At 44.3% G+C, this 20,816-nt stretch overlaps 1 protein-coding gene across 2 annotated transcripts in view; it reads right to left on the bottom strand.

The window, feature by feature from the left end:
* Tg (thyroglobulin) overlaps positions 1–20,816 on the bottom strand; it is a 180,530-nt gene that overhangs the window by 74,266 nt on the left and 85,448 nt on the right. For both annotated transcript variants that reach the window (XM_021216474.1, XM_021216475.2), the window contains exons 37-41: positions 19,412–19,576; positions 15,427–15,649; positions 13,688–13,781; positions 11,135–11,294; positions 6,312–6,514 (exon numbers count right to left, since the gene is read on the bottom strand). In XM_021216474.1, coding sequence (XP_021072133.1) covers positions 6,312–6,514; positions 11,135–11,294; positions 13,688–13,781; positions 15,427–15,649; positions 19,412–19,576 — 845 coding nt within the window. The remainder of the gene's footprint in view (positions 1–6,311; positions 6,515–11,134; positions 11,295–13,687; positions 13,782–15,426; positions 15,650–19,411; positions 19,577–20,816) is intronic.

Below are 20,816 nucleotides of genomic sequence, written 5' to 3'. Positions count from 1 at the left end.
AGAATGATGTCTCAGAAACAAAGACAGGTGCTGGAGAGCTAAGAGAAGGCAACAGTTCACACCAGGCACAGTAAAGCACAGAGCGAGTGTCAGAAAAGTACTTTTAAATATAGGCAGAATGTAGATTTTACAGAGAAATTTAATAGGTAACATGTAATGAAGGAGATGAATATGCAAAGCCTTACCAACTCAATCAAAAAAGATGGAGAAAAAAGATGAATCCAGTGAGTCTTGAGGGTGAGAAGAGATCTACAAAAGGACCTTTAGCACAAGCTGTGCACCAACACTGTCCTGGCTTCCTCTCCATCCCTCTGATACCTTCACCCTCCACTACTCAAACTCAGCCCTACTGAAGAGGATTAGTCCATGTTGGGGTGGTAGAGAAGCTTCTATGAGAAACCAGTGCCCGGAGTATAATACAGAAACTGTCCTGTTAAGGTTTCTATTGCTGTGAAAAGATACCATGACCATGGCAACTCTTAAAAATGGAAACATTTAAATGGGGCTGGCTTACAGTTCAGAAATTTTTTGTTTATCATCATAGTGGGAATCATGGCAGCATGCAAGCAGACATAGTATTGGAGAGGAACTGAGAATTCTATATCTAGAACCACAGGCCAAAGGAAGAATGAGCATTGGCTCACTTCTGAAACCTCAAAACCCACCCTCAGTGACACACTTTCTCCAAAAATGCCATATCTTCTTCAACAAAGCTACACCTCCTAATTCTTGCAAATAATGCTACTTCCTGTGAACTTATAGGAGGAATTTTCATTCAAACTACCACACCCAGCTTCTCATCTTATAAAATGCTCTGAAAATAGAAGGTATTGGCTCTATCCTCTGAGCTGCTTTGTTGCTGGGTCTCTAAGTCACTCCATCTGTGACTTTGCTCCAGCAGTATAGAACTAAGCTAGTTCATGTACCCAGCAGACTAGACATTCAAATTAATGCTAGAGGTAGGAACCTTTCTGAATCAGCTTGTTTCTGAACACAAGTATCAACCAACTGGAAAACACCATAAAAAGTAATATGCCATTCACACAGCAACCAAATTATGGCATGATTACAAAGACTTCCATGGAAAAACTATCTAAAACTTTATGAAACAATCCAAGGACATTGAAATATTGTATTCACCATTCTATTATCAGCCTAATTCATGGGCCAAGACTAGACATTATAATGACGTAGATCTACCCATAAAATCAATAGAATAAAATTCTGTGAAGTTATACTCAAATTCCCAGGAGAATTATTAGAAAAACATCAATAAAGTCATTATAAAATCTGTACAGAAATATCTGTGCTCAAGACTGGCCAGACCAATTTAGAAGCAGATGAGCTAGAGGAGAACACTCCCATTGTGTTACAGGCATCAATCATAGGCAACAGTCTGTGAGATCATGTCAGAATTCTCTCACCCTCCTGGGTGTTGGCTGTGGACTATAAACCAGAGGCAATCCTGAGTACTAAGAACCTGGTAAAAATAATTAAAATCCTGAAAGAATGGATATATTTGGATATGGTAGAATGAGAATCACTCTTGTTAGGATAATAACAATGTAAAGTCAGGCAGGAGGCTAGAGAGATCGCTCAGTGGTTAGGAACACTGGGTGCTCTTCCAAAGAACCTGAGATCCATTTTTAGCGCTTATGCCCTGGCTCACAGTTATCTGTACTCTAGTTCTAGGTGTTCCAATACCCTCTTGGACTTCTGCAGGCACCATGCACATAGGCAAAATACCCACATGCATAAAATAGTAATATTTTTTAAAAATCAGGCAGAATTCCTCAAAGCCAATAACTATGTTATCTTGTTGCTAGTGGAAACTTCTCCCTACACTGGGAGATGGGCAAGGCTTGGGGCCTTGGGAAAGCAATTTCCAGTGACCTAACATACACTGTCCACTGAGGATAAATATGCCCAGAGGGGTGTCTGATCTTTTGATTAGTCCATGAGGCCATCTACAAAGATTCTGGGCCATTTCCATAGCTATCCTGGGACATATATAGCCTATAGGCTTGAGATTTGGCACAGCAGGGCACTCTCCAGGATTTGTGATGGCCATGGTCACATGGGAATGGAGCAGGGCAGGAAGGGTACAGATTCGGCTGAACTCCAGAGGCTGCAGCTGACCGAGAGAACAACAGACAGTTCTGGGTTGATGTTGACCACTGCAGGAAATTTCCCTACTGTCCAGCACAGAGCTCACAGCCTTGTCTTTCTCCCTGGAAACCTGGCCTAACTCAGCTCTGTCAGATGTATTGCTATACCAAGCTAATTTCTTTTTAAACCTGGCCCAGGGCAGGTAAGCTATCCTGGGACTTTTTCAATTGAAGATGTGGATTTCTTTGGAATTGGAGGTAGCAAGAGGCTCAAATTTCTTGAGTGGATAGCACCTTCGAAGCTTTAGCCACAACAGTTTCTCAGTATATTGGGCAGTAGAATTAAATATACTAATTTTATGCTAAAAATTCTTGGCGAAGGGTTTTGCCAAAGGATCATTATCCAGGCTTACCTAGTCATAGTTTGACCACTTTTTAGTACATCTTGTTTGTTTGTTTGTTTGTTTGTTTGTTTTGTTTTCAAGACATCTTTTTACTGTGTAGCCTGGCTATCCTGGAATTCACTCTGTAGACCAGGCTGGCCTCAAACTCACAGAGATCCACCTGCCTCTGCCTCCCAAGTACTGGGGTTAAAGATGTGTACGACCTCATTAAGATGCTGAGAAAACTCTGTTACCAGAAGAGTGGCTTCATAATGAGGAATAACAGATGGCTTGGATTTAGGTCTTGATCCCTCATGAAGTCTCTTCTCTGCTACGTGTACTTTGTAAAGTTGGTGAAATTCTCTAAGCCTCACATTTCTTATCTCAAGCTGCAAAGCAAAATAAAGACCCTGTGCCAGTAATTGGGAGGCATCTTAGATAAGATAATGAAAATTTCGTCAAGTACAGGACAGTAAATATAGCTTATTAATTACCAGCACAGCAGCTTCTCTAGCTGAATGTGTCAACAGTCCCCAAACCAGGGTTCACAGAGAGCACTAGATCTTAGGAATGAGCCAGCAGCTTCCATTCCCTTCCCTAAACATTGGTTGGTAAATAACACTGTAAGAGCCATGAATGTATTGAAGTATTTCTATTTGCTCAGTTCCAAATCAGCTCACACGATCCCAAGGACTTCTGGGAGTGGTTGTAAAAGCTGCTTCCAAATGTGTAAAGCAGACGGAGCGGTTATTTTTAAATGCACTGCCATTTGTTTCTGACATTCCCCAAACACTTAAAGCTCCACAAAGAAAAGTCTGCCTTCTGGACCCAGTAAAGGCATTTAAGCATCTCTAGGTCCTAAAAAGGGTCTGGTTGCTGACAGGGGCTGGGATGAATACCTCCAGGATCAGCCTAGAGCACAAAAGACTGAGTTTAACACTAAGGACTGGAAGATCCTCATGCTCCAAGCTCTCATCACTTGAATACACTTCAAAATGGAACCAAGCTGCAAGAAGCATAAGAAAAAGTATGCCAGGGAGAATCTGGCTCACAGGGATCCCTTGGTCCCTGAGAACACCAGATTACCTGCTTATTCACTTGCACACCGGCTGCCTGTGTCCATTGCATAGCACTTGCTTGCTGCTAGGTGTGCTGAGCCAGGCACCCAGGCCTGTGGAGGGCAAGGTACACTAGCCATTCTTCTTCAGGTATGGGACATGTAGCAGAGGCTGACTTGGCCCTGAAAGTAATCAGTTTCTTGTGGAAATCAGGACACGTGCTGCACAGGAAATATTTGGGCAACGCACACCATAAAAAGAGCTTAGTTCTGAGACAAAAGTCTGGAAGGAATTTTTAAATGATGAATGGGCAGGGGAAAAGGATGGGGGGGTGTTCTTTGTGAATGAAACCATATGCACAGGTATAGAAAAGTCCAAGGAATGGAAAAATCCCCTGCAGCGCAAAGAGGGAAACAGAGAGGCAAGTGGTTTTCTCTCTGTCAGGGACAGTGACAATACCATCAAGCATCAGTTTTGGCCAAGTAGTGACATTCTCCTCCCTCATAATCAAAGGTATGGGTCTCAGAAGGGCTAAATGAGGCTAGAGTATATAGTTATCTGGCTTAGAATCACTGGCAAAAGCAGGTCTATGCAGGATTAGGCTCAAGGTTTTGGTTTAAATGGTCTTTCATCTTTCCTTGTTTCTGTGTGTACATGTGCATGTACATGTGCATATATGTGTGTAACTGTATGTGTAGGCACAATTGTGTGCGTGCACATGTGGAAGCCAGAGGAGAACTATGGATGTCAGTCCTTAAGCACAAATCATTAGCTGTTGTTGTGTATTGTAATTGTTTGACATAGGGTATTACTCTAGCTTGGTTTTGCCTAGTAAGCTAGGCTGGCCAGTGAGACTCGGAAATGTAACTCTCTTCCCCTCTCCAGTGCTGGGAATATCAGCATAGACTACCATATCCAACTCATTTACACGATCCAGATTTTATGGATTTCTAAACACATGTTCTGAAGTTTATTGACTGAGTCACTTCCCCAAATACCTAGATCTTTCCTTAGCTTGGATTACTGGAGCCCTCCTCACTATTTCTATGCCGGTAATACTCATGTCTCAAACTCTCTTCTTATTCAATTCTAAGGGAATCTTTCCAAGATGGGATCTCAAGCCAGTTCCCTGGCTTCTTTAAAAGCCTCAGATGTACCCCTTACTCCTAGAAGTACTGTAGCCAAAGGAAAGTAATGGGTGTCTATCACAGATGAGTAGATGTATATACACACTGGTCAATCCTTACTATGGAATATTTTTCATATCTAGAGTACATTTATAAAATTAGTATATTCTTGGTGAACCTTAGAGATGGTATGCTACATGAAATACAGAAACGATGATCACCCCATGTTTTTAGAAACATGAAGTCCTAGAGTAGAGAAAATCAGAAGGTAGGAGAAGAGAGACTTGCTGTGGCTTTTTGGATAAGAAAGTACAGGGCTCCCATTCAGTGGATTTTGAGTATCTACATGAGAAGATAAAAATAGTTGTGGCACCAGATAGCAATAATGGTCACCCACACTTCAGAACATGTATTTAAAAATCCGTAAAAATCTGAATCATGTAAAAAAGTTGGATACGCCAGTATATGCTTATACTCCCAGCACTGGGGAGGAGGAGACAGCTCCATCCCAGAGTCTCACTGGCCAGCCTAGCTTACTTGGCAAGACCAGGTTCTGGAATGTCCTTAGTGCCACTGATCAGACTCTTACAAATGGCTAGGATCATAAGAAGAGGCAAGCAAATATCTGGACAAATGCACAAGCAAACCCCCTGGGTAGTTTCCATGTACGCACCAGTCAGGCACTACTGCAAACACTGTCTGCACACTGTCACTGTCACCAAGGCTCTGCCTGTGATCAATGCTTCCACAACCTTTAGCAATTCACTCAGATATTCCCTGCAGGGCCGTGACCCTTCACACGGTTACCATCCCTTATCATTGTCAGTGGCTTATTTTTAAATGTCTTACGATCCTTTAAAATATCTGCCTTGAAGATGGCCTATTCAGCCATCATTGGGAAGAGAGGCCCCTTGGTCTTGCAAACTTTATATGCCCCAGTACAGGGGCAGGCCAGGGCCAAGAAGTAGGAGTCAGTGGGTAGGGGAACAGGGGCAGAGGGGAGGGTATAGGAAACTTTTGGGATAGCATTTGAAATGTAAAGAAAGAAAATATATAATAAAAATAAAATAAAGTATCTGCCTCGTGTATGTTGTGTCTCCTGCCTTGGAACCCACAAGCTTCCTGTGAAGTAAGGTGTGTCTGATTTATCATGGGACTCCAGCATCTAACATAGTGCTGCTGGCCAGCTAGATGCTCCACACAAGCAGAAGCTAGTCTGTGACAGAATAGCTCCTGATTTATCCAATTAGATAATTTCTTCCTTCTTGTCACCATCAACACCAGTGAACCATTAGCAACAGCAGCAGCATCAACAGCAGCAGCATTCCCACTTAGCTGGCATCTCAGCCCACTAGACAAACCCTTGAGTAGTGAGTTTTCTTCACTGACAAGAAGATTTAACCCCAATAAGAATCCAGGGAATAGAGGCGCCCAGGCATGTAGAATCTTCCACCTGAGAGGAAAGCAGTCAGGAAGCCTTTTAGCCTCCTGTACCTCTCATGCCTGGAGTGATAGTTAGAGCAGGACCAGTGATAGCATGAGGAATGAGAGAAGACCAACAACAACCACAGTCAGCCAGTCTCCAACGTCAGGGAGATCATCGAGTAGTACTGAAAGCAAGCCGTTGCCACTCACCATAAGCAGCGCCTTCCTGAAGAGCTGGAGCCTTGTAGGCCTGCTGATGAGAAGGTGTATGCTGGCCACATCAGCCCCACTACGGTCTGCTGCCAGTGTCACACGCTGAGGGTCCCCACCAAATGCTCCAATGTGGGACTGCACCCACGTTAGAGCTGCCACTTGGTCCAGCAGCCCCCAGTTGCCAGATACTTCATCAGAGCCTGCAAAAAGAGGGATGCCATTAGCTTGTGTGTCCTAGCAGCTTTAGATGTTCCAATCACAGTGCTACGTGAGACACAAGGCTCCTTGTGGGGGCTTGAGCTCTTGTCCACCCAGGCCAGTACTATAAGCTACAAACACAGGTGGGAACATTGTGAAGAACCTGGGCTTTGGAATCAAACTTAATATGACTTGTCTTTCAGCTTTGGACTGACTAGTCAGGAGACTGGAAACATCTCTCTGCTCTCTGAGCCAAGGCAGAGCAGAGGCTATGCATGTTTAGTTCTAGCCCAGAGAAGGCCATGATTCCCACTTGATGACTTAGATTCCACTACAGGTGGCTCCATCAAGCAGAGGCTCGAACAGGCCAGGCAAGGGAGAACAATCTTTCTTATGGCTAATCTTCTGTGGCTTTAGAAGTGAGCCACTGAACCCATGTCTCTTCCCTATGTCATAGAATTTAATAACTATTTGTTGAAGATGCAGCACCATATTAAATGAAATTACTCACATACATACACACAAAATAACAAAAATGTAAACATCTCCTTAGCTCTTTTCAGACACTACAGTGTTTTTTGGTTGTTTCATGTTGCAATAACAGAGCCTCCCTGTTGGTTTACTGCACTATTTGGTCTTCCAGTATCAGACCATGAATACTAGGCTTCACTCTGGTATCATCCTGATGGCTTCTCAGACTCTGCCCTTAAAAGCCATCAGCTTGGCATGCCCTGGGATCACCTAGTACAGTAGTCTCTGGGTACAACTGTGAGCAAGTTTCTAGGCTGGATTAGTTGAGGTAGGAGGACCAACACTGAATGAGGGAGGTATTATCCCATGAGCTGGGCTCCTGAGCTGAGTGAAAAGGAGAAAATGATCAGAGTGCCAGTGTTCATGCCTCTGCATCCTGAAGGTGGGGAACGTGTTATCAGCTACTGTAAGTTCTTGCCATCATGGTGGGATATACTCTCAAAATGTGAGAGTGAGTCAGAGGAAACTCCAGCTTCCTTAAAGTACTCTTGTCAGATATATTGTCGCAGCAAAGAGAAAAGGAAAGAACATGCACTCTGCAACTCCCATCACCATCTGCATGCAGATATATACACAGCCCACATCTCCCTCAAGCTTCATTTGCAATTCTTCATGAGATTTCACAGGTATAGCTATGATTGAGGGGATTCCATGTAGAACAAGAAAGTATCAGAAAGACCCCATATTCCCAAGTAGAAAAGGTAGGAAAATCTTCCATTCTGGTTGCCTGACCCAGGATTTGCAAAGCTGAAGAGAACAGCAGCCTGGAGTACATAAATAACACAAAGTACTCTTCCAGCTGTGGACTTTTCTCTTCTCTTAAAATGCTTTTCATGTTCTGGGTCTGGTGAAGCTATTGGCAAACACTGCCCTCGATGTGGCCTTTTCTGGATTGCTCCTGAGTTCCATTTGTCAAGATCAATGTGTTTCTTTCCTTTGGGCCTCTGGGTGTCCAGGAGAACAGGGTGTTGAGTGAGTAAGAGCAAAGCTTGTGAGTCTAGGAAGTGACATCCATAGCCTGCATTGCCAGGAACAGTGTGAGAGGACTCTTCCTGACGCTTGCTGCCTGTGTGTCAGCTTCCCTCCTTGTGATGAGGATTAACATAGCCATTAGGAAGGCTTTAGATTCTTGGGAAATAAGAACTGGGGTTCTTCAGTAAGACCTTCATCCATCAAGGATAAATCTGGCTTCCTTCTGTGCCAGGAGCTGTGCCAGGAATTGCTGAAAGCAGAGCGTAATCCTGGGACACAGTTCCCAAACTTCCAGTGTATACACTTCCCAATGTACAAACTCTTTGGTGACTATATCACCCAGTGCATATTCTCCCCAGGCACACCAAGGCAGGTGCTAGGTCACTGTGCTGTGAAGGGTCTGGTTCAACCTTGGCTTTCACTTGTTTGAAGCATAAAAAATTGTCTAGATGCAAGAAGCAAATGTGAGATTGAGTTGGAACTCAAATCCTAACTCACAATTAGAACTCTTTGTCTTAAAAGTCAATCCAACTCTATAAACACCTTTGAGAATTTTATGACAAGCATTACAAAGTGCAAGTGCTGGTTTCCAGAACCCTCACCCACTCATTGCCACCACATCAAATCTCCTGAGTGTAGGCCCTGAAGGCCTACATCCTACTCAGTCAGTCAGCTCCAGCAGTGCCAAGTACTGCTCAGCACATCTTTGATGCTTCCTCATAGTCCTGTGGGGCCAAGCCCAAGGTAACTTACCCTCAGGATCCTGATCCACCCTTACATGTACACGTACACACACACACACACACACACACACACACACACACACACACACACACACCAGAACTGGTTCACAGAGGGAGGCCAATGCAAGTGGAGATATTCTGGATATCATGTTGTTGTTATGTTTGTGCTTCTCTCCCTGTTTCCATACTTCCAGGTGCCCAGCCTTCGGGATAAGACCACCCGGTACATATATCTCCCTGTCCCTTTATTACATGAATGGCTCTCTTCTGTTTCTTCAACAACTATAGAGTACCCCAATGGGACTTAGTAGTGTCCATGGACTCCAGTGGAAGTGGAAAGTTATGGGCCTTGGCGAAATCCTGGCTCCAATACTTGCCTCAAACTGGGGCCCTGAGAAGACTACTTATTCTCCATGCATTCTGATTCTCTCCATGTGTAAAGTAAGGGTGGTTGTAGAACAAGCTCCATTCAGTGCTGCTGATGACCAACTTAATGTCTATAAAGGCAATAGGACTACCCTGTAGTAGGCATCAAAGTTATGCTTTTATTCTGAAATACAATTGAACACAGTTGAGACCTAGAAAGTATCTCACCAATGCTTTTAGCAGGGCCAGCTTTATCTTCAGAGCAGAAATAGATGCAGTGAGGGGGTACCTATCGTAGGCTATGAGACTATTTTACTGGCTAGAGAAGATACAAGACCTTCCGACAGGCCCAGAGTACCTGGTGACTGAGGTCATGTCAGTGTGTGGTTATTGTGGCAGATGGTCTTCCATCTGGCTCCTGGCTCAGAGCATAACCGTTCTGTTCCTACACTACCAAGGGCCTGGAGGCCCATTGTCTACCTTGCCTCCCTCTTCCCTGTACTCAGTACTCAAGGGCTCTGGCTGGGCACTTTACCAGGAGAGAAGACAATAGGATTCTGAGTGGAGGAAATGGATTTCCCTTATGTATTTCCAATTCTTCTCTCCCTGGGCAGATCTGCAGAGAAGCAAAGTATAACAGACCCAGAAGCTCTGGAATGAGGGAGGTACCCTGCAACCAGGGGTGAAGTGAACAAAGCACAAGGGTCTGCCTCCCTGGCTAAATGGCAGCACACTAGGAAGCCTGATGGACACAGTGTCCAGAGTGTTTTCTAAAGATCTGAGAAGCCACTCTAAGAAGCCAAGGTTTCTCTCTGCTGCCATCTGAGCAGCAGAGAGCCAAGTTAAAGCTCAGCCTGCCACTGTCTGTAGATGATCTGCAACTACCCGACCTCACTGAGCCTTGATTTTCCTCCTGAAAAAATGGCATGGCAGACAGGCATTAGTGCTGCCTCAGGATTGAGGGAATCAGTCAGAATGTCTAATAAACACAAGTCCTCTCAAGTGTATGTAATGCTTGCCCTCCAACTGATAGCTTTTTCGTTTTTTTTTTTCCTCCAAATGACGAAGTAGCACTGATGTAAGTCAGAAAAGACTGGGTGTTCGGGAAGCTTCAGTGACCTTCCCTCAGATGTCAAAGTGTTTGCTTGTCCAGAAGGGTATGAGTTCTAAAGAAGATTTCACTCCCTGAAATCCTAATTCCCCGTCATGATAGAGGACATATGGAAAGTCATTCTGCTGTCTAAAGAAGCCTTAAGCCAAAGTTAGCTGTGTCTGGAAAGAGCTCTCTGGGGCCAGCTTCAGTCAGCTAAGTCCTGAATATCACTTAAAGTTCCTGAGAAACAGCTTGTGTTTGCCTAGAGGACAGAAAACCAACAGGATTTTTTCCTTTTTAAAAGAGAAAGTTAATAACTGAGCAATCCTCTACACTGCAGAGGAACTTGCACAACATTCCAGTACCACATGCACCCTTCACATCGCACATTACCCAGCATCTGTCCGGATGGAGAATAAAGATTTCATTCATACCCATGGCTCTCAGCTGAACTCATTGCTCCAAACCTAAACCTAAAGCTGCCTTTCATTAGCATCTCCATCAGATATAAGATGATGCTGTGTAGGCCAGCCTAGCACTTTTCCTGGGGCCTTTAAGACATCACACCAAATGTTTCCCCTAGCTCACCCCTACAGAGCACTCACATTCTTTCTGGTCCTTCTGCCTTTCCCCTGTCTTCCCAGGACTCAAAGGAGATCCTTGGAAATCAGTGATGAGGCTCAGCCCTTATACTCAGGAACTTTAAAAACCTTTTGAATGCACTGTGTTCCTTAGCTCTGAAGGTAGAGGAAAGCCATCCCTACTTAAAGAAGGGGGGACTCACACACTGAGAAAGGGAGGGTGATCTAAGGTCATACTGGCCACGAGAGCCAGTACTTCCTCTTAAGCAAATGGTCTTAGTTATGTCTTATGGTGATGGAAGACTGATTTCCCTGTCACCAACACCAACAGTTCACCTGAACTCAGGAAGCCGAAGACCCCCAGTCTGTAGTTAGCAGTGACTACGATGAAGTTGCCAACTGCAGCCAGAATGGAGCCATCAATGGTCAGCTGACCACCACTGCCTTCCACCTCCATGGTATTGTGGAAGAACACCAGAACTGATGCATTGGAGACCTGAAAGGATTACAGAGATAGAAAAGGTTGAAGTTGAGCTTGTGGGAGGGACAACTGCCATTCTTGAAAACAGATTCTGAGCCCACACTAGTCCTCTTGCTGGCTCTATTTAACCCTATCCAAGGGGATGATTGTTTTCTTCAATATTCACACATTGATGTCTAATCCCATAGCTCAGAAAGTCATCATACTTGGAGACCTGATTGAGGCTCTCTATATAAACTATGATCTCATAAAAACAGTATCCTTTTAAGGAGAAGGAATTTGTACACAGATATATACAAGGGCGAAGTGTGCCAAGTGCACACTAAGAAGATAAGTGACAGGGAGGGGGGCATCCCCATGGCCTTTGATCTTGAACTTCCAGACTGTGAGAAAAGCAAGTATGTATGGCTGAAGCTGTGAAAGTCTATGATGTCAGCTCTAAAGAGTTACTGTTGCCCATTCCATGGGTAGGAGAATGGAGGCTCATTGAAATAAGGATGCTCTGTGAATGTTTCACAGTGAGCAGGGGATCTATTTCCTCCCTGCTTTGATCCTAGTCTATTTCAGAAGACTTCCTGGTCCTTGTGACAAGTCCTAAATCTCAGGTCTCATCTCTCCTCCATCATATACTGAGGCATTTACCTTGGTGAAACTCTATCCCAAGATCCCTACTATGCGAGAGTATGGATTCTCTAGGCAGGCATTTCTTTTTTTTTTTCACTTTTTTTTATTATTATTTTCTTTATTTACATTTCAAATGCTATCCCGAAAGTTTCCTATACCCCTCCCCCCCACCTCTGCTCCCCTACCCACCCACTCCCACTACTTTAGACCTCATAGAATCCTAGCTCTGACACTCAGCCTCATTGTCTCAGGATCTGTGGAATAGGGCAGAGTAACCCCAGTCCCCCAAACCCCAAAGCTACTCAGTAGATAGCTGTACTGATAACAGGCCAGGAAGGGATGAGCCAGTTGGCTGTAGTTATCCACTGTTGATAACAGAAGGGGTCCATTCAGCCACTGTGGACATTGAAATTCAAAGTATCCATGGACTAGGGCCTCTTCTCCAGAGCCTGTCAATTGTGTGCACAGGTCCCACATTGCTGAGAACAACTCCCCTTCCTGAAGGCCATGATGGGGCTATAACAATGGCCTAAGATAATCAGTCAAATACCAACAGGGTATGTGGGGGAGGAAGCACTAGATTCAGAGTCAAGAAATAAGGCTTATTCTCTACTCTGTCCAGTAGCCCTCATGTCCTTACATCAGCTAGCTCTCATTAGCATAAAGAGGGAGAATCCACTTGTGTTTTATCTTCTCATGGTTGAGGTCATAAGTACAAAATGTTCTTATAAGCCACAAACAACTATACTCTAGCCCCAAGCAGCCTGCTGTAATTATTCTCCTGCTGAGTGACCTGCGAATGTTCCAGACTGAGCCATCAGTCCTCTCATCTGTGAGACTGATTAAGCTTTCTGAGAGGGGCTGGGAGGCCTGCAGTCACACTGCAGACAGGCCACCACTTTCCCTGTTTACCCCTTTTCTACCCTGTCAGTATCTATGCCCACTGGCCATCATTCCTCTTCACTTTCAGTCTGAGTACCTGGTTTCTTCAACTGTGGTCTTACCATGCCAGCTCACCATGCCATTCTACCACCCCAGCTCTACTGCTATTCCCAGGGTCCACTCAGGAGTCACTGTCCCATAAGTCTCAGATCAGTGCTAACCTACGAAGATGTAATTCTCACAGGAGCTGTGAGAGCTGATGCCACGCTGCTTCTCTTCCCTCCCTCAAAGCTGCTACCTTGGGCTCATAGAATCTGAGTTGCCTTCTCTAAGACACTGAAGGGATGGAAACTGAAAGGAATGCTGTTTCCCAGATTTAATTCAGCATGGTAGGTGTGTAGTATAACCAGCTCTGTTCAGAAAAGAATCTTATCACATTCAAGGCTCCAAAATACTGTACTGTACCTAATGAGAGCATTCATGCCAGTGATCACTGAGATCAGCAGGCTATGTCTGATCCAAGGTACAGTTTATTCTCACAACCAGTAAGCCAGAGGGAACAGGGCTGGCAGTCACAACGAGTTCCCTGGATGTTGTTACCAGTGTTCCTGCTTCCCTTTCCTCTCATGAATCACTCAGCCCTAAGACAGCAATGGCTCCTTAAGCAGATACAGAAAGTTAGTTCATAGCCTCACACTTCATCTTCATACATCTTACATGGGAGCCTTCCTGGGAAGCTCTGAGGGCCACCCCCATTCACTTTTGACCCTCACAAAGGGAGCTCAGTGTCCCTAAGGATAATGCTGTGGGAGCACAAGTTCCATAGAGCCCAGGGAAGGTAGGAAAAGGATTTCCAAAGGGAGTTATTCACCAGACCATACATCCAGTGCTTCTTCACTTACCAGGTTCTCAGGGACAAACACATTGAGATATAAGCAGTCTTCATTGATTTGTGGAGGTGTAGGTGTAGGGGTACCTGGCTGCCAGCAGCTGGCCCTGCAGAAATAAGACACAGGATTTTCAGAGAAATAGCAAGGGGGCCTGCTGTCTTTCCCTCTCCTCCAAAACCACTTCTTGTGCCCAGAGTGAAAGGCCTGGTTTTCCGTAGCTCTGGAGCACTGAGGAAGCTCCAGGTCATAGATATGGCCAGAAAGCAGGAGTAGCAGCATGTCTATGGCCTTTGGCTGTAGGCCTGTGGAGAAACTTGCCATCCAGATGTAAACATGCCTGCCAGAGACCAAGGCCAGAGAAGGAGCTGGAGAGCTGCCAGGACCTTGGTCCTTCCTTGTCGCATTGCACAAACTCTGCCCTCAGAAGAGATGTCAGACCCACCTTCCACATCAGGGAAGAGGATTGTGCCCTTGTCTAAGGGCTCGCCTTGGCCACCTAATGATCGTATAAGGCCACTGGACTCATCTCCCAAGAGTTGCCAATGCTGGTCTCTCTAGCTACTGTCTCCCCAGCATCTGGGTGACCACCTACCTCTTCTGCCTCTCTGTACATCCTAGTATAGAAAGGCTCTCTAATTGGTGCCTCTGGGTTTGGGGTTTCCTAATGGGGACCAACTTGACTCTACCACACTCCCCTTTGCCATTCCACTAAGGTTTTCCTCATAATCTTTACCACAGGGCTTCAGGAACCTTCATCCTATACTTCTAGGAATAGGTACCTGCTCAGCAGCCAGAGCCATACAGTGGACAGAAAACACTTCTCTTGAGGACAGATCCATGGGGCCCAAGGAGGAACGTAGGTGTCAGAGGCACCTAGTGCCTACACCCCACAGAACTAAGCTACTTCTCTCACAAAATACTACAGTATTATTCATCACATGTCAATGTTTAACATGAAAGGGTTGATTAAGAGAAATGATAAGATCTGAGTGATGAGCTCAGAAAAGGGGAAGAAGAAAGAGAGCTCCTTATACTGTTCTAGTTGGGAGGCCTAATCTTAAATTTGTTTTCATTGACTCATTCATCTTCCCCCTACCCCATGCTGAATTTTCAATCCCATTAAGTTACCTGTCTGTTCAGGCAATACATACATAGTCTCAAATACTCAGGGGGCTGAGGCAGGAAGAGCTCAGGTTCGTGGCCAGGCTGGAACCACACAGTGAGGCCCTGTCTTGGGAAGGAAGAAAAAAGAAGAAGAAGGGAAGGAAAGAAGGTGAAGAAAAGAAAAGAAAAAAGAGAGAAAGCACTTTTAGCTCTTCAGATGTTGTTGGCTTTGACAACTACAAGACTGGTGTGATGCATGTGGACACTTCAGGCCTGCCCCATATGAACCTACTAGAGAGTCTCCCACAGTCTCATGTGTCTGCAAATAAAATAAAATTAAATAAATAAAATAAAATAAAAATCCCCAAGGAGACTTAAGAGGAGCTGATGGTAAATGCAGCACCTGCTTGGCCTGGGTTCCAGAATCGCGGCCTGGAACAGAACACCCAAGCTGTTCTTCAAACAGCCTGCCTCTAAGTACAGTAGCACTGATCCATTGAAACCAGGCACCTGTGTCACCCTAGTATTATTTAATGGAATGCATTCCCATATTTTGTCTTAACTAGAATATAGGCTATACCATGATAGATTAGGCCAAGATAGGCATTCTTTGAGTATTCACAAAAATGGTGCCACTTGTTCCATACCTTGGCTTGGTAGCATCCCAGGAACCTGTCCAATTCAAGACCTCTGGTGCCCGGAAGCGGTTGTCTGCCAAGGGTGGGGCAGCATATGGAACTCCAAGGAACCGGTATACTTGCTTCCAGGCAGTGCCCACCTTGATGACGTGGGACCCACCCTGAAGTTGGCCAAAGGAATCAATTTGTACAGAAGGTGTGGATGTTACATCAGATTGGACCAAAGGGATTCCTGGTGAGAAGGCAAGGACAGAGGGGTGGACAGACAGTAAGAACTTGCATTCCAGATGGTGTTTAATAAGAAGACAAATATTCCTGTAGTTTGCGAGAGCTTTAAAATGTTAGTGGTTCATTTTCATCCAGAGTTAAGAATTGGCAAAGGTTAGCATTCAATGTTAACAGCACCAAGTATGACTATTAATAGCAGAAGCTGTTCCATAAGGCACAAAGTACATGCAAGGGTTTTTTGATTACTGTTTATGAACTGTCAAAGAGTAGGTGCTAACCTACACCTGGGAGCCTTGAAAAGGGACACTGGGGCCTATAGTAAGAGATGGTCCATCAGCCAGGAGTCTGGAGTAGAGCCTATCATCAAGCATGAGTCTTATTCTCTTATCCCTGAGGTAGAATGTCTGGATCACTCATACTGAGAGAGGAATAGAGGTATTTCTCCAGTCAGCTAGTACAGATTTGGGGCAACAAGCAAGTCTGCACACAATTTATTTTTCATCCATTTAGTTTTTATTTATTCACTTTACATCCTGATTGCTGTCACCCTGTCTCCCCTGTCCTTCCTCCCCCTCTCCTCTGAGAGGGTGGAGAACCACATACTTTGGCATTTCCCCACCCTGGTACATCAAGTCTCTGCAGGGCTAGGCACATCCTCTCCCACTGAGGCCAGACAAGGCAGGCCAGCTAGAAGAACATATCCCACAGACAGGCAAAAGTTCTGGGAATACCCCCTGCTTCAGTTAAGGAATCAATTGAAGACCAAGCTGCACAATGACCTCATGTGTGCAGGGGGCCTGCTTCCAGCCAGAGTATTTCTTTGAAAAAAAAAACTACTAGAGCATTTTTCTTTTAGTCTTGTATCTAAAGGCTTTACAATTCTAGGGTGGAGCCAGGTTACTATAGATAATTCAGGACTCAGAGCTATCCCTTCTGCCCTAGCCCAACCATTCCTGTTCACACAAGTTAGGTCCGGTCAGCTCTCCACCTTCCTATTGATTTATCGCTCCACGGCTCCTCTGCTAGGCCATCACTAGTGGGGTTCATTTCCCAAGTCTTTGTTCATAAGACCATAATATCTGGTGCTGCTCAGTCTTGCTTAGTGTACTAGAGGTTCTCCAGTGCCATGCCACCACATTAGTCACCTCACTGGGATCTACCTTATTTATTTCCCCTCCTACCTCTCTTTCCCCTCATTAGTTGATTCAGTAAACATTAGTGGGTCCCAGGCTCAATGCCATAGCTTCTTGGTATGGTTCCTCACAAGACTTAGGCCTTGCACAAAGAAAACTATAAATACAAAAATTTGCATGTATGTTTCTAAGAAGTTTTATTATCCTAAGATAGGCTTGCTCTGCTCTGAGCTTTTTTTTTTTTGGACAAAAAACAAAGCTGTTCTATTTTTTTACACTGCTCACTTTATAAAACTGTGTCTATGATAGCAATGACAAACAGAAGTGCAAGAGAGAAGGCTGGTAAACAGAAGTGTATTCATGCCTGAAGATCCTTTCTGTAAAGTTTGTTCATAACGAGAGGAAATACTGATCATATCTAGGGACATTTTGAGTTATCACTAGGTTATGGAGAGCTGTGACTAATATCTAGCTGGAGAGTATATATATCCTATAGTAGACAAAACAAAATACTCTACTCAATAAAAAAAAGTCCATAGCAGATACATGAGAGGGCTATGAATTTGAGGGAAAAAAACCTGTTGTGCTATCTGTTGGTGACCTGGCCATAAGGCTCAACAGTGTGTGAAGGCAGAACTTGTAATGCTCTGGGAGCACACCTGACCCTCCTCATATGACAGAACAGATGAATTCCCCCAAAGTTTGTGGTGGGTCTGACCCTCAAACTTTCTCGTGTGAAACAAGAATGGTAGCATTTCTGCAACACAATAGTATCAAAAAATGAATGGCAACAGAGGGTGTGTTTCAAACCTAGTGCATGGCCAATGGAAGAAACTCCACATGTGCATAGAGAACAGAAGGAGAGAAAGACAGATAGTAGACTGGAAGGGGATTTGGGAGGATGGAGGAAGGATGCATTCGTGGCTAAGCAAGGTGAAGGGATAGGAATGGACAAAGGGGATAGAGAGAGAGGAAAATACAGAAGGATGGAGAACAGGCAAATAAATGAGCAGGTAAATGAATGAAAGGAACAAGCAAATGATATAGGAAAAGATAAAGAGAGAAAGAGGAGAATGAAAGAACAGAGGAGGGTTAGAGGGAGAAAGGAAAGTTCTTCATTAATAAACCTACTGTAGTACGATGTAGAGCTCCAGACAGAAACAGGATAGACAGAAACAACTGTGTTCTAGAAGGGCCTAGAGCACAATCATGACTGAAGTTATTCCCAGCAACTGTAATCAAGGCTCTTAGGACTGTGGCTGCTAATGTGGCCAAGATTTCTTCTGCTTCCTGGGAAGCAGCTGTATGTCATGGGCTGGACATAAGCTAGGGCAGGAGCAAGAGTGTAAACACCGCCTCAGCTGGGCATCAAGCATGCTTCCCACTGCTGGCTGCCTGCTGCTGCCTGCTCAGGCTGGCTGCATGAACAAACTCAGGAAGCATGACAGATGAGTAGCTCTCCCTTGCAGACATAGTAGATTTGTCCCAAATACTATGTGTTTATTCATGTGACCACCTTGACTAGTGAGAAAACTCTGGGTTTTACAGGAGCAGATGAATATCCTCCGAACTTCCTGAAGTAACAGAGAGTAATCTAATTTGTTTTTTAAAATACAACCTTGATTTCTGATTGGAACTCCCACTTAGATTAGCTATACTGTTGGTTGAATATCTTGTTAAAACTTTAGCCAGCTCAACTCTATAATATCAATGTCCAGATAGAAGAAAAGACCAAGGACCTACAAAGGCAGTTGAATATATTTAATAACAGTATATAGTTATGAAGCCCTTTATATTTTTCATATGACCCTTTCTAGAGAAAATGTGCAATTCTGCTCCAGAATGACAGGTACAGCCAACACCTCCATAGCCATTCACTTCCCCAGTGTGTTTAGTAGGGCAGGGCTTCTGCACAGTCTCTGGCTCTTGTTTCCTGGCTCTCAGATCTTTATGGGTTCCCTTGGTGATAGATTGATATGAACCTCTCCCTTTGGCTGTGTCATAAATGCTTGTCATACACTGTGAGTGATCTGTGAATATTTTGTTTATATGCAGTGTTGGGGGTAGAACCCAGGGCCTTGTGCATGCTAGGCAAGCATCCTACTACTAAGCTATGGCTTATGTTAAACTCAAGTGATCTGAAACTAGTTCCCTCTGAGCAGTGATGGTCTCTTTGTTAGGCAGGATGAATCTGAGGCAGAGGCTGGAAGTGGGAGACAGATCTATCCCTAGATTTCCCCCCGTCTGCCATCACTAGCTGTGTGAAGTCAGAGAAGTCACCAACTTCTCTGTACCACAGAGTGCTGATCTCCAGAGAAGGCACCAGTTCTGCAGGCAAAATAAGGTATGAAGCAAGAGCTTTCTTAACCATACAGCATTAATAAAACACAACACATTTAATTATCTTATGAAATTCAAAGGATTTATGTGATCAAAGAATAAATGTGATACAGAAATGGAAATGTATCCAACTGCCCTTAATTCACCCAGGAGAATCCTACCTAGCCAGCAACCTTTGGCCATGTCTTCCTTAAGAGTTTCAAAGCCACTGCCCTCCAATCCACCAAGAAAATATCCTTCCCTGACATCTCCAGCCCCAAGATATGGCTGCAGAGGCTCAGTCTGACACTCACCAGACTTCCGGTAGATGTAGGTAGCCTCTTCATGGAGCAGAAGCCAGCAGTTGTGGCTCCATAGACTGTGTATGCAGTTCTGTGTATCAGGGTAGAACACACACCTCACAGTCCCAGGCTGGATCTGCAGGGTAGTGACAAGGCAGTCCTGGTGACGGGAACATTCTATAAAAGACACAGCAAAAGAGAGGCTTAGACTCAGAGCCATCACCTCACTCATGCAACCATGTATTGCTACTTTCCAACATGTACCCATCTATCCATGCACCCATCTATCCATGTACCAATCTATCCATGAACCCATCTATCCATGTACCCATCTATCCATGTACCCATCTATCCATGCACCTTATTACACATGTATCCAACCACCCATCCTATTCATTCATTCACAAAGTCATCTACCATCCACCCATCCTATCCCACCATCCATCCATCCACATGTATGTCCGTCCTTGCACTATCTATCTACTCTTCCACCCATTATAGAAGATATCAATTATAAATTCTGTACACTGGGCCAGGGCTGAGAATAAAACAGTGGTTGTAGAAACCCAACCCTCCATCAAGATATTTTACACAAAATTGCCAGTTTTTTGTTTCTTCAAACATCTTATAAATGAATTATTTTCATCCACTTTTAAAAGGACAGTTCCATAGCTTCCCATGGGCTTCATATTCAACATAACTCTCTATGTTCCATTTCTTGGCACCTTCCGCAGATCTGTCACCTATGGCCTCCTCTCATGCTTCCTTAGCCTGTGATGTGCTCATCAGGATCTGTCTTGAACTATGTCTTTTCCTATACAGCCATATGCTTTCCAACAGAGTTTAACCTACTTGGTAACATTCAATGCTGAGAATGACTTTGGAAATGGGCCAGCTTCACTGGACTGACTGAGTTGTGTAAGTTGTGCCCTTTATACAAACCCTAGTTTATGAATGACACTATTCAGAACGGCATAGCACACAACTTGCACGTGGCAGTATAGTCTTCATGATAACCATCCAGTCCTGTGAAGAAAGTGATGCCTTCTCCATTTTTATATGTCAATAGTATTCAGAACTTGGTGTTCAGAAGTCAACTGAACTCAGACACTCTTAGAAAGGGAAAATCTTTGTGGAATATTAGAATTGTATGGTCATCTAGTTATTATTTAGATAGTGTCAATGACTAGAAACTCTAAAGAAAGTCATATCTGGGAACAATTGTGCCCATAGATCACTCTTTAAATTGCTTTAAAAGCATTTCTTATAAGTTATTGTTTAACTATAGATCTTGGCTGAGTCCCAGGAGCCTGTCCAGGGTGCATACACTTTCTCACAATGAGAGCTCACCTGTATCCACCTGACCCCATCTATCTCTCCTTTTCTTTCCCTCACAACAATCCCACTTCTGTCTGCT

This window comes from Mus pahari, chromosome 17, assembly GCF_900095145.1.
Source record: "Mus pahari chromosome 17, PAHARI_EIJ_v1.1, whole genome shotgun sequence".
Taxonomy (NCBI): domain Eukaryota; kingdom Metazoa; phylum Chordata; class Mammalia; order Rodentia; family Muridae; genus Mus; species Mus pahari.
This window is presented reverse-complemented; position numbering and strand designations above follow the sequence as displayed.